At 37.0% G+C, this 13,477-nt stretch overlaps 1 protein-coding gene and 1 long non-coding RNA gene across 2 annotated transcripts in view; one reads left to right on the top strand and one right to left on the bottom strand.

The window, feature by feature from the left end:
• Positions 1-12,553, top strand: part of LOC110838096 (ryanodine receptor) — a 55,036-nt gene extending 42,483 nt beyond the window's left edge. Inside the window, 9 exon segments of the mRNA XM_087359810.1 lie at positions 730-820; positions 1,267-1,407; positions 2,912-3,081; positions 5,152-5,248; positions 5,250-5,321; positions 5,687-5,824; positions 6,497-6,650; positions 9,813-9,936; positions 11,610-12,553. Of these exon segments, the coding sequence (XP_087215936.1) occupies positions 730-820; positions 1,267-1,407; positions 2,912-3,081; positions 5,152-5,248; positions 5,250-5,321; positions 5,687-5,824; positions 6,497-6,650; positions 9,813-9,829 (880 nt within the window). The 3' untranslated portion in view covers positions 9,830-9,936; positions 11,610-12,553.
• LOC147871985 (uncharacterized) overlaps positions 1-13,477 on the bottom strand; it is an 83,982-nt gene that overhangs the window by 50,200 nt on the left and 20,305 nt on the right. The gene's annotated exons all lie outside the window — the stretch shown is intronic.

Genomic DNA, 13,477 nt, shown 5'->3' with positions numbered 1-13,477 from the left:
GTTTTAGAGGTGTTCTAGTAGTTAGCACTGGCATAGTATTTAAATAGTCCTGGGTTCATTCCCAACCACTGTCACTAAGAATTAAAAAAGTTATTGAAGATCTGTCTGCATAATCAGCTGAAGGTGGGAGTAGAGCCCAACTACTGAAAAAATCACGTGTATTGAGTGTACCTCAGGCATGACCAATGTCTAACACAGTATTCCTTTAGTATTTTAGCGGTATTAAACGTTCATTTCAAAGATATTTGGTGTACCATTTCCAAAGTTTTAGGAAGATTTTAATTTTAATGTTATTGTACAAAATATGAAATGAACAAACTTGTGATTTTGGATTTTGCTTAGTGGCTGATACAGTGTTGATGTTGATAGCAAGGCAAATAACTCGTGCAGTCATACATATGAATGAACAGATTTTTTGAAATGGGAAGCACAATGTTACAAAGATGGTGCGGCGATGACAATTTGTCTTGATGCTGGCCAACAGCAAATACATTCTCAGTGTCACTGATAAAGAGGATTCTAGCTGCAAGTATGCTCTTGGGTTACCAGGTTCAAAGGTCGATAGGTATGGAACCTGAATTTTATACTGCTGTAGAAATGTCAGTCGTGGATTAACATTTGTTGCTGGAAGTATGCTGAAATTTTTAAACACTGTTTTCTTTATCAGACAGTGAACACTCCATTTCGTGTTTAAAACACCTATTTCTTATGATATAATTTCTGTTACAGCCAAATGCAACCAAGCATGTTACTAAAGTTACTGAGGAAGCTTACCATTGACGTTTCCAAGCTGTCAGAGTACACCACTGTAGCCCTCAGAGTATGTATACATAGTGTGAAATGTTTTTTCTTCATCATCATATTTTGGGGAAGAACTTGTTAGTTATATGCAGATTCTTGACCATTTATATTACTACTACATAAAAATTCCAGAGTGTAAATTCACGAAAAATTTATTTTTGAAGAGAAATATTTTTTTATGTAAACTGAAGTAAAGTCAAGTATAATGAAATAAAATAAAATAGAATATACATTATTTTAATACAACCACCAAAACTAATCTTTGTTGTCTTTCGTTGTTATAATAAAATAATTTATAATGAATATACAGTGGAAATGGATTTGGATATCAAAGTAATAAGTAATTTCTGCAACATATTTAAACAATTTTCTTCAAAATTTTATAAATTATATTTATCACAGTATTAAACAAAATTTAGACTCTTAGTTATTTCTTATCATTTTCAACTAACTTGTGTTTTCCAGTTGCTGATGCTGCATTATGACCGATGTGCCAAGTATTACGGTTCTACTTCAGGGCAAGGGATGTACGGCGCATCCAGTGATGAAGAGAAGAGGTTGACCATGATGCTGTTCAGCAACATCTTTGATTCTCTGTCCAAAATGGTAATTTATAGTTTCAAAATTTATCATCTGTCCATCATACTGTTCAGTGGATTCCAGTAGGATGTGTGTGTCACCCTACAGAGGCCTTTACTTGGAGCCACTTTATAAAAGTTATTTTATTCACAGTCTTGTGCGTTATTCCTTCATGTTTTATGGCTGTTTTTTGTTTTGTAGTTATCAACCCTATACACTGAGAAGTTGTATCAGGCATTCAAAATCTTGTCAGTGGTATGTGAATGTAAGCCACAAAGAATATTAAAAGATGCCAGAACAAATAATAATCCACTCATGTGTTTGTAGTTTACCATTGGTTGGTGAGTTTGAGGTGGGTTAAACCAGAACATTATAATTCTTTAATGTAGAGTCTGACCTATATTATGCATTTGTAGTTTGCTGCATGTAAAGTTTACGTGAGGAGATGAGGCAGTGGGTGAATTTGAGGGGTGGGAGTGAGAATGCTATTGGAAATTTTGAATACAGGAACTGACCTATGTGATATGTTTGTAGTTTACCATATCTAGTGTCTGTAATCCGCTTGGTGGTGAGGGAATGAGGTGATCAGTATATTTTGAGGGTAGTAGACCCATAATCTGATATACGAGGCGCGTCCACAACGTAAGTTTCCCACTCGTCCCACAGCTAGCAAACCTTATATTGCGCGAAGCGACTGTGCGTACGTGATAGAGCAATGACGTAGCATGGCGCATGCACTAACGGCACTTCCCGCGTTCTCACAGTAGCATCGTTGCAGCTGTTGAAGATGGAGGTTCTTATTCCAGCTCCCGCCGACTGTGAAGTGCGGTCAGTGATAACGCTAGGCCGCACACGGCTCGACGGACAGCAAGTCTCCTGCAGGAGTTCAGGTGGGAGGTGTTTAATCATCCACCCTACAGCCCGGACCTCGCTCCCAGTGATTTCCATCTTTTCCTACACCTCAAGAAATTCCTGTCCGGTCAGCGTCAGCGTTTTGAGAATGACAGAGAGGCGGAGATGGTTGTCACACAGTGGTTCCAATCCCAGGCGGCAGACTTCTACGACACAGGTATTCAAAAGTTGGTCCCACGGTATGACAAATGTCTCAATTCCAGTGGCGAATATGTTGAAAAATAGCTGGACACTTGCTGTATCTGTTGCAATAAATATTTCCATGAAATTGTGTTTTGTTTCTGTAAACGGCCCCAGGGAAACTTACTTTGTGGACGCGCCTCGTATGTGTTCCAGTTATGCTAGTGGGAAGTAGCATAACACTGCATTTCTCTCAACAAAACACAGTTTTCTTCTTCCCATATTCGAGCAAATTTTGAGGAATAGAATAGCTACTGGTTGGGAGCTAATTCAGAAGGCCAACTGTGATGGGTTCAGCTCATCTGACATTAAAAGGGAGCTTGTAGTCTAGACTGCATCCACTAGTATTTATTAGTATTTGTTTGACAGTACTTACATGCTGTGAAGATGTTACTCAGCTGTATCAATAGAAAATAGACAAAGTGTTTGTTTATCTTAGGATTATGATCCAGAGCTGTTTGGAAAAGCGCTTCCATGCTTGACTGCCATTGGTTGTGCCTTACCACCAGACTATTCTCTTTCCAAAAATTATGATGATGAATGGTACAGCTCAAAGACAGGGACAGATCCTGATGGTCCGTACAACCCACAGCCTGTAAATACCAGCAGGTATCTATTGTTTTTGCAAGTTTCTGTTCCACAGTAACAACTGCAAAAGTTACATGTTTGGACACCATTGTAAATTATTAGACATAATTTTTTAACCTTAATTTTATACATTTCTACGACCCATTACATTCTTTCAACACATGCAAGGGCAATGTGACAAATAGTTCTGTATCTTGGGGATTTCGGAAGACGAGCTAACGAATGCCATAAATAAGTGAAAAATCTTATAAAACATTACTATAGAGAGAGTAAATAAAAAAAGAATGTGATTGGTAAGGCATGTAGCTTGCATTATGTCAATACCATATGCTTACAACATTTTTGTTGAAAATCTAAAATTCATAGACCACTTAGGAGACCTAGGGAAAGGTAGGAAGATTTTTTTGAAAATGAATCTTAAAGAAACAGGGTTTCAGGACATGGACTGGATCCATCTGGCTAAGGAGAGGGTTCAGTGGCAGACTGTTGACTGGTATGAACATGGTAATGAACCTTAAGGCTCCATAGAAGGTGTGGAAGTGGAACAAAGTAAGTTATGTTTCCAACATCTTTGTTTCCTCAAGTGGTCAATGTATAAAAAAATAACTTTTTTTTATTAAAGTTGCATACTTGGCCAAAAAATAAATATAAACAAAACTATGGTCAGAAAATCTCAGAGACCAAGTAACATATGAGACAACAATATTAAAACTGATCTTAAGGTAATCGGCTGTGATGTTGCAAAATATTGTGACGAGAATTTTCCACGTAATACGAGTGCCGCAAGGTCTCCTTCTCTCTCTGTCCACAACACATCTTGAGTGACATTCTGCCAGCTGGCAGAGAAATGCGTTTGCTTAGGTCTAGGCTTCTGTACCCCCTTCTGCTTTCTCGAAATTTGTAGTAAGGCCATTTGCAGAGTAGGGAGAAGTAAGTAGACCGTGCGAGTAACACCGTCTAATTCTGAGAAACATTTCGAGTTGATGAAAAGTTATCTTGCGGTGGCATGAGCAGAGTAATATTTGTTAAGTTAGTGCCAAATAAGATCATGAACATTTAGTGTAATGTCTTGAATCAGTGGTTCTTAGCCAGTACAGACGACAGCCATACAAGCTGCAGTGTAACTAGTAGTGGCACAGTGCCATGTTTCACCCGTTAATAGCCATGTGCGACGCAGAGGTAGACTGGATGACAAGAAGGGAAAATGAACAGAAGGACAAATATTTCCAGTGGTTCTGTTTTAGTATTTTCTGGTGCAGAAAACAAGAATAATTGATTGTGATTATAATCAGTGGTTTCATCACAGTGTGTTCATGATCAGATGGCTTGGGCAGGAACCACAGATTTAGATACTGTTATTAGTTTAAATAGTATTAAAAATATATTAAAATTGGCCGTCAATCACAATATAAGATAATTAAAAGATTAAAATATCATTTTACGTTCCGTATCGAGTACTCGATTTACATGTGGAACATTTACGACATGTTTCGGCTATATATAGCCATCATCAGGTGTTATGTTATAAACTTTTTAACTGAATTACTGATTTTTACTGATTTTTAGTTTTCATTTTTCTTATGATGTTCACGTCCTTCATATTGTATCTTCATCCGTTGTTGTGTCACATGTCACTAATATGATTGTATTTCGTAGTGATGCCAATGTTGTGTATACTGGACCAAGAAGTAATATCGTAGCAGTATTAGGAGAGATTGGAGTTATACTGTATCGGATCGTGGCTGGTTACCGACTCTGATGATGGCTATATATAGCCGAAACATGTCGTAAATGTTCCACATGTAAATCGAGTACTCGATACGGAACGTAAAAATGATATTTTAATCTTTTAATTATCTTATATTGTGATTGATGGCCAATTTTAATATATTTTTAATACTATTTAAATAAATCACAATATGACGCACATGCAATACCTTATATGTTATTAGTTTATATGACTTTTTCTTATAATCAGTTTGATTCTCTCTTATAATACATTACAGAAAACTGAGAATATGATTATTTTATATGCATTCTCACAATTTGATGGCATAGATTGAATTCTCTCATGTTATAACTTTGTTTCAGTGTGGTTTTGAACAACGATCTCAACAATATTGTCCAACAGTTCTCAGAACATTATCATGATTCATGGGGCAGTAAGAAATTGGATAATGGTTGGGTATAATGGAGAACAGTGGTCTGATGCTTATAAAGCTCACCCTCGCTTGGAACCATACAGCATGCTGAATGACTATGTAAGTAAAACTGTAATGGACGCTTCGCTATGACATGCAAGATTATATTTCAGCTTCTAACAACAAAGAACTCCTACACTGGGAGCTCAGCCCAATCGGTCGGTTCCGTTACCTTCCATTCCGTCAACTTATCAGTTCTCCTAAAGGCCATTTTCGAAGAGATGTCCGTACAAATGTTCCGCATCCATTCTTTGCCCCGCCAGCTGCCCAGAATTCACTTTTATAATGCGAGGTGACGAGTATAAATCATTGTATTAATTCTAAACTACTTGTACATTTGATGTCATGGAAACTTCTGAACACACATGAATCTGTGTATGACGTGGAAAATATTTTCTAAAATAAAGCTGTCGTCTTATATTCAGGAGAAAGAGCGTTATAAGGAGCCAGTGAGAGAGTCCTTGAAAGCCCTGCTTGCTATTGGTTGGACTGTGGAACACTCAGATGTTGAAGTACCGTCAAACAATAGAAATTCCACAAGAATATCTTCCAAAACGAGCCCAGTAAGTATTAATTCATTTATGATACAGTATGCGCTCTTATTTCACCTCTTCCAGTGCCCACAGAATTCAGCACTTGTTTTAACCCTTCATGCTAATATTTATATATCCACTAAGCTAACACTGTGACAGTATTTAAATGGCCTGTCAGTAACAGATTCGTGACATACAAAGTGTCAAGTTTTTCCCTCTTCCAATCGCCCTGCAGTTGTTTCAATAGAAAATTGCTCACTAACTTGTCTTTTGCGTCCCTCACAATATCTGCTTCGCTGTCTGATGGTTTTTCAACCACAACACTCTTCTCATCTTCAGCGCTGTCGAATTCGCTCCCACTACCACAAATTCCAATGTTTCTGTTAACGGGTTCCTATAACACTTCCGTCATTTCCAAATTGAGGCGGGGCGAAAGGCCAAGTTGCTTCCTGGTTTAAACAGCAGGAGTGTCGAGAAAGCAAAGAAAATACCTCGTGTAAAGTCATTTCTATGAACAAAGCGATGGAAGAAATGGAAAGTGCAATGCTTCAGTGTCGAATGGGGCAAACAGTATAACAAAAACCCAACAGATAGCGCAGCAATGATGATTTGCCATGGGCAATACAAGGTCCATTCAGAGCTTTAATAATAATAATAATAATTAATAATCTTCCACTGAACATACAACTTTGTTTCTTTGAGGTTGATAAAGCTACACCATTTAACTACCACCCACACCCAGTGGATATGACTAATCTGACACTAAGCAGAGAAATGCAGAACATGGCTGAGAGGCTGGCGGAAAATGCTCATGACATCTGGGCAAAGAAGGAAAAAGAGGAGCTGACAACTTGTGGTAAGAACTGACAAGCCATTGTGAGGTTGGATAGCCTGATTTATGAAACCGTATTACCCAGATTTCAAAAGCGCATCCTCTGCCGTTTGTAGATTGTTGAACGTCACAAGAAATTCACTTTTTCGTCAATCTCTGTTTAACCTTTAACTTGCCTGATATACTAAGTTTAAATGTCCCACATTAAGTTACCTACGTGGAATTAAATGTCTCATTTTGTGTCTCCTTTAGTTATTAAAACGTGATTATTTCAATTAATTATGAGATTTGTTTAGAAATGATTGCAACGCTCCTGGAATACAGGATGAGGCCTGTTAACAGTTGAACAGTAACATTTGAGCGTTCTCCCAACTGAGGTCAGTGTTGGTCATTCCACGTCAAGTCAAGAAATGGATGTACACGGACTTCAATGACACTTGCCAGTCTTAATGCGTGATACCTTATGAAGTAGCACACGAGCGTTGAGCTTCTCTGATATTACCATTTCACATGCATTAACAATTTTCAGGAATTGTGCAAAAAAGAAAAATGTCACGCATGCTCTTTCCACCGAGTTAACGTGGTAATGACTTTGGAATTTTTGGTTTCTTTCACATTATTTTACCCTAAAAATTTTAAATCTATGAGAACACTTTCAGGGAACATTTATTTGATTGGTGTTGATTGCCAGTGAGAGTATGTATTGTAATTGTACCTTATCTCTAAATTACATCATTTTCATGACATAGCCAGAAATAAATATTAACACGTGGAAGTATGAATCTCTACACACATTATCACATTGATACGTACACAGGTCCAGAACCCTTTATAACAAAATTGTTTATTTACAAACTATGTTATTGAACAAGAGTACACATGCTTATAGACAAATACAGGCAAGTAACAAAGAATGAATGAACGTGAAGTCCCTGTGACCTGTGCCGGTTGTCAGCCGCAGTTTCTAATCCAGGAATAAAACCCCAATTTTCTCTGAAATAAATGAAAGCAGCATGAAGCGTACGACCACTGGGCAGAGACTGGCCCCTATATGACCTAAGAAAACAACAGAAGATGGGAAAATAATGAAGGTTGGGAACGGGTTGACATAAAGAAAAGAAGCGAAGGTACAGGATGACAGGGAAGGAAATGCACAACTTACGGGGGGACTATCAACGGTACTAATATTGAAATTGCAGCTTCAGGCAGTATTCAGATAACTGAGGTGAAATAAAATGTAATTTTGTAATATTGCAAAAAAAAAATTAATTTTTATATCTCATTTACTCAGCTCTGACAGCTTGCACGCATATGGTAAACAATATACTTACAATTCATCATCACACTCTTACTCTACTGTGAAATGATTCTGTCTCTAAATATATATTCACCTCGTTAGGTTCCATTTAAGGTTTGTTAATATCTGATTAATAGGAATATTACTCCTATGTTTCTTCTCAATCTGGGATAATAAGCTTGGTAATATTTTACGTCTTATCTGCCTGGATATTGTTATCCTCAGTGCAGCAGAAATCTTTTCTGTGATGCCAGAATAAATTTGAATTTGGTCCACGAGGCTTCATGAATTTAAACTCCCGACCACCAAGAGCCATCGTATTCACAGGCGGTTTACGAAGATATAATTATTTGAGATACCAGTATGTCAGAGAAAGATGTGGACAGTAAAGTGGTGGCTGGAATTTAATGGCTTGAAACATTGATAAACTTGAGTTCCTTATTTTTACTTGTTCAATTTTATCAGTCTAAACACAATAAAATATTATTACAATTAACATTTAAATATTTAAAATATATTAAAATGGTGCTCTCCATCTAAATCGAGCATTTCGATGGAGAGCGTCATTTTAATATATTTTAAATATTTAAATGTTAATTGTAATAATATTTTATTGTGTTTAGACTGATAAAATTGAACAAGTATATATTTCAACACAATATGACGCAACATTATCATCTCATTTCCTTATTTTTATTAAAAATTTGTTCTTCTTGGACTTAAAAGAATGTAATTTTCTGTATGTCGCCTACCATAACTTGATATTATTTTTTCTGAATTTGACACAGATACATGGAAATCTTAGTATTTCGTTAACTTTTTTCAAACTCAGAACTGTAGTTGTCTCTTTTATTTATTTTATTTTATTTACTAACTGTCGCAGTATTAAATGTTATATATTTAATATCTTACTCCGTAAATCATAAATCAAATACTATTAAGTATTTGGTACTTTTATTCTATATTTGTGTTTGAAGATTCTGGGTTTAATTGCCTGAGGTCAGACTGTTCTTACGTATTTATATTTTCTTGAAGTTCTGTAGTCCTTCCAGTTGAATCCTGTGACAGTTGCCTTAAAATCGGCCACATTCGCTTTCTTCCATATCCTCCTCCTCCTAAACTCATTATTGGTACTCATTATCCCATAACCTGTACAGCTGAGAAATAAACTAAGAATCAGAAATATCCAACAGGAATGCACTGTGACTTTGTTTTCAAAATTACTACCCAAATTATAATTTTGAGGATGTTTCGGTTATATTTAACCGTCCTCAGGTATAAATTATAAATGTCGTAAGAGACGTTCCAATTTGTAAGTCGATCATTCGATGCGGAACGTGAAATGATATTTTAAATATTTTATATTTTATTATCTTATTAAAAATTGTGATTTGACGGAAAATATTAAAATATTTTTTTTTTAAGTCGATTATCATCTTACAGAAATAGAATTTTTTGGAATTAAATCATATTTACCTGTCGGAGGACATCATACAGTCGTGGGCTTTTGTGAATACAGTAATGAATCTTTAGGTTATGAAAAGCCATGTAGAGGAAAATTTTGTCTCGTTTCAGGGATTCTTTTCTCGATTTCTGGTCACGTGGTTTGCGTAGCGCATTAACTGCTTATCAGCTCATTGCGGAGCTGTAAATTGGGGTTTTGGGGGGAAGGGGGGATGATTGTAATTAGAATGAAGATTGACAGCAATGCGATTAATGTGAATATGCTTTTACGTAAGCCTGTGACAGCATGCCAGAAACTCTAGTGGCTATGCATTTTCTCGTCAGTTTTTGTTTTCATTTTTAATTTGTATTTCTCAAATTCTTGACATGTGCAGGGGACATTTTAATTCTTGTGATAAAATAAACTACTTGCGACTGTATTTCAGAAACTGCCGGAGACTGACATAATGGAATTTTGCCAAGATACAGCTCGCTTTCCCTGATAAGATTGGTCCAGCAGATGAAATGTCATGGCAACATTATCTTTACTCCAAGCTTGCAATGTCAAAAGTGAGTCATGATTATGGTATTATTATATATACAATTTCTTATATGTTTATAATATTAGTAAATATAGGGAATATTATCTAGACGTAACATATTTCTTGTGTTCAGGTAGGCACATTTTTAAAATATCACTAAAGTAATTCGATAAAATGCCGACCTGAATAAAATACGCAGATCTAATGTTTAATTTTAAATTGTAATTATTAATTTAATCAGCTATATTCATTAATTAATCTTCTATCTTTAAGAGATACGAGGTGCGATCGAAAGGTTTCAAGACTGCGCGTATAAAAACCCGTACACTTATCTCAGGTATTAAATTCATCCATCACCCTCGAAGTAGTTCCCCTGGGAGTGAACACAACGATCCCAGCGCCGCTGCCAAGTCTGGAAGCATCCCTGGAAATCTTTCTTTGTCAGCCTGTCAAGCACCATCTGCGATACTGCCTGAATCTCTTCTATCGTCTCAAATCTCCTTCCCTTTAGCTGATTTTTCATCTTTGGGAAGAGGAAGAAGTCACACGGAGCTTAGAAAGGAAGTTGGGGTCGGTTCTTGCAAGATCTTTGAGCTCCTGACAAACGAGAAGTCGATTCTGCTTCTGGTCCTCAGACAGGATGCGTCGCATGTGGAGTTCTTCCTTTAGAATCAGCTGACAGGTCCCATAGCCTATCCCAACAATGTCGCACAAGTCGTTGATGGTACGACGTCGATCTTCATAACATTTTCGGGCGTTGTGCTCGAAGATGGTCGTCCAGAACGCTCGTCATCATCGACAGAGGTTCGGCCATTTTTAAAACGTGAATGCCACACAAAAGTTTGTGCACGACCCATTGCGGACTCCCCAAATGCTTGCTTTAGCATTTCATAGGTTTCCGTAGCCGTTTTGGCGAGTCTTTGGCAAAATTTGATGCACATGCCATTCCGAAATCGCAGGAGGGTCGGTGTAATGCACTACCAAAACGCCCGTAACTAAGAAACAAATGCTAATTCGATGATGCCGGCTGGCACACTGATTCACTATGATTGTAGGCCGCACCCCCTAGCGGCAGAAGCTCGTACTACATCCGGTTCGCCCTCTATTGACACAGTCTTTAAACTTTCCGATCGCACCTCGTATAACAATTTTAAGAAGTTATATTTATATCCTACAAGTAAACTTCTACTGAATTTTCGTCCTCCATATCGTGATGAATATAATTTATAATTTTATATAACTTTTTGGCCCGTGATAACAATTTGTGCAGAAATACTCGTTCACTTGTGATTTAGAAGCCTGATATGGTAAAGCGGGAGTATGTTACGGTGTCTCAAAGTGATCGGGACGTGTTTCGTCGAATGTGAGCCGAATCGATCGAATGTTTGTGTGCAAGGTATATTATATTTTATACATATACAGATTTATATATGAAGGCAACATAATTAATAGAAATTATCTGAATCACAGATCGAAATATGTCGGCAGATACAAAGAGAGATCGTGATCAAATTCTACTCCAGTCAAAATTTGTATTATTATGAAAAATTTGAAATTTTTATATTTTCTCATTGCTACGTTTTATTAACACATTGAAGTTAATTGAAGGATGTTTAATATTTTTTTTACAAATGAAATTAACTAGAGAAATGTTAAAATAAATGGGGCATAGAAATAAGAACTACTAATGTCATATTCCAGAGGGACTTACTGCGAGCGTTACACGATTAAGAATGAAATCGTCTCGTCAGAAGAGTAAAGTTCAGATATTAGATGCGGTAAGTGGTGATTTTTTCTATTCCGATAACTCGTAACTAATTAAAGCAGTATCTGAAGACTACAAATTATATTAATAAAATAATTGTATGGCAGCGAGTAACAAGATGGCCGTCTTCCGGGTCGTAGCGCTGTGAAGTCAGGTTGAAATTTACCAGCGTTTCGGAGATACATGTTGCCTTGATCATCGCCTTGATGTCTGAGGCAGCAAGTTCCTCTGAAACGTCTGTAAACTTGTACCAGACAACGCATTGCACTGCAACCGAGACGACAGCCATCTTAAGTTGCGTGGCATTGTTTTTCTCCAGACTGCTGGTATCTGTGTATCTGTCTTCAAAGTAAACACAGTGTTCCTGCCTAGAAGTCCAACACAAGTTCAGAGATTAGTATTTCTAAAATTGTATGCGCAGTCTGGAATTTTAAAAAAAAAATTAAGATGGTTCGAATGAAGTTTCATAATTGTGGCCCTAAGTATTCTATAAGACCATTATCTCTGTATGAAAATTTATATCATTCTATGGGCATGAATAATCTTTGTCGGATAGTTTTAGACACACTGATATCTGGAATATAATTCCTGGGCTGCTAAGATTTAAGGAAGTACGTCACGTTTTCCAGTGTGAAAGTCCCATTCTACGTTGTGTCTACTTTAAATAGTAACGAGTTGATTGAGGTATTATATCTGCCATTTCAGATGTAGTTCCTTTCTCTCGTCAGTAATCCATTTCATAATACTTGCATATGCATAAGCTTTCATTTGAACTTTCTGTACATTGCCTCTCGCTCTACTGTGTTCATTTTGATTATGTTTTTTCTTGTTTACTTTAAATCACTGGAACTGGTAACTGACAATAACAGTTATATCAGTAGCCATTTACATTTAACTGGTTAGTACCTGCACTTTCCAATAACTGGATATTTGCAGCAACTGTTTGAATTAGTGGAACTGATAACTTCCATGTCGCTGTTAATGGAGATCCTGATAACGTTTCACTGAACAGTAGCTGAGGTCGGCAGCTGAATTACCAGTAACCAGTTTGCTGCAGTTATTTAAATAACAGGAACTGGTAACTGACAATAACAGTTATATCAGTAGCCATTTACATTTCACTGGTTAGTAGCTGCACTTTCCAATAACTGTTATTTGCAGCAACTGTTTGAATTAGTGGAACTGGTATCTGCCATGTCGCTGTTAGTGGAGATACCGATCACTTTTCACTGAACAGTAGCTGAGGTCGGCAGCTGAATTACCAGTAACCAGTTTGCTGCAGTTATTTAAATAACAGGAACTGGTAACTGACAATAACAGTTATATCAGTAGCCATTTACATTTCACTGGTTAGTAGCTGCACTTTCCAATAACTGGTTATTTGCAGCAACTGTTTGAATTAGTGGAACTGATATCTGCCATGTCGCTGTTAGTGGAGGTCCCGATCACTTTTCACTGAACAGTAGCTGAGGTCGGCAAGCTGAATTACCAGTAACCAGTTTCCTGCTGTTATTTAAATAACAGGAACTGGTAACTGACAATAACAGTTATATCAGTAGCCATTTACATTTCACTGGTTAGTAGCTGCACTTTCCAATAACTGTTATTTGCAGCAACTGTTTGAATTAGTGGAACTGATAACTGCCATGTCGCTGTTAGTGGAGATCCCGATCACGTTTCACTGAACAGTAGCTGAGGTCGGCAGCTGAATTACCAGTAACCAGTTTCCTGCTGTTATTTAAATAACAGGAACTGGTAACTGACAATAACAGTTATATCAGTAGCCATTTACATTTCACTGGTT

Source organism: Zootermopsis nevadensis, unplaced genomic scaffold, assembly GCF_977971745.1.
Source record: "Zootermopsis nevadensis isolate Lab colony 2312 unplaced genomic scaffold, Znev_1.0 Znev_ptg000033l, whole genome shotgun sequence".
Taxonomy (NCBI): Eukaryota; Metazoa; Arthropoda; class Insecta; order Blattodea; family Termopsidae; genus Zootermopsis; species Zootermopsis nevadensis.
Note: the sequence above shows the minus strand (reverse complement) of the source record. Positions and strands in the feature narration are given on the sequence as shown.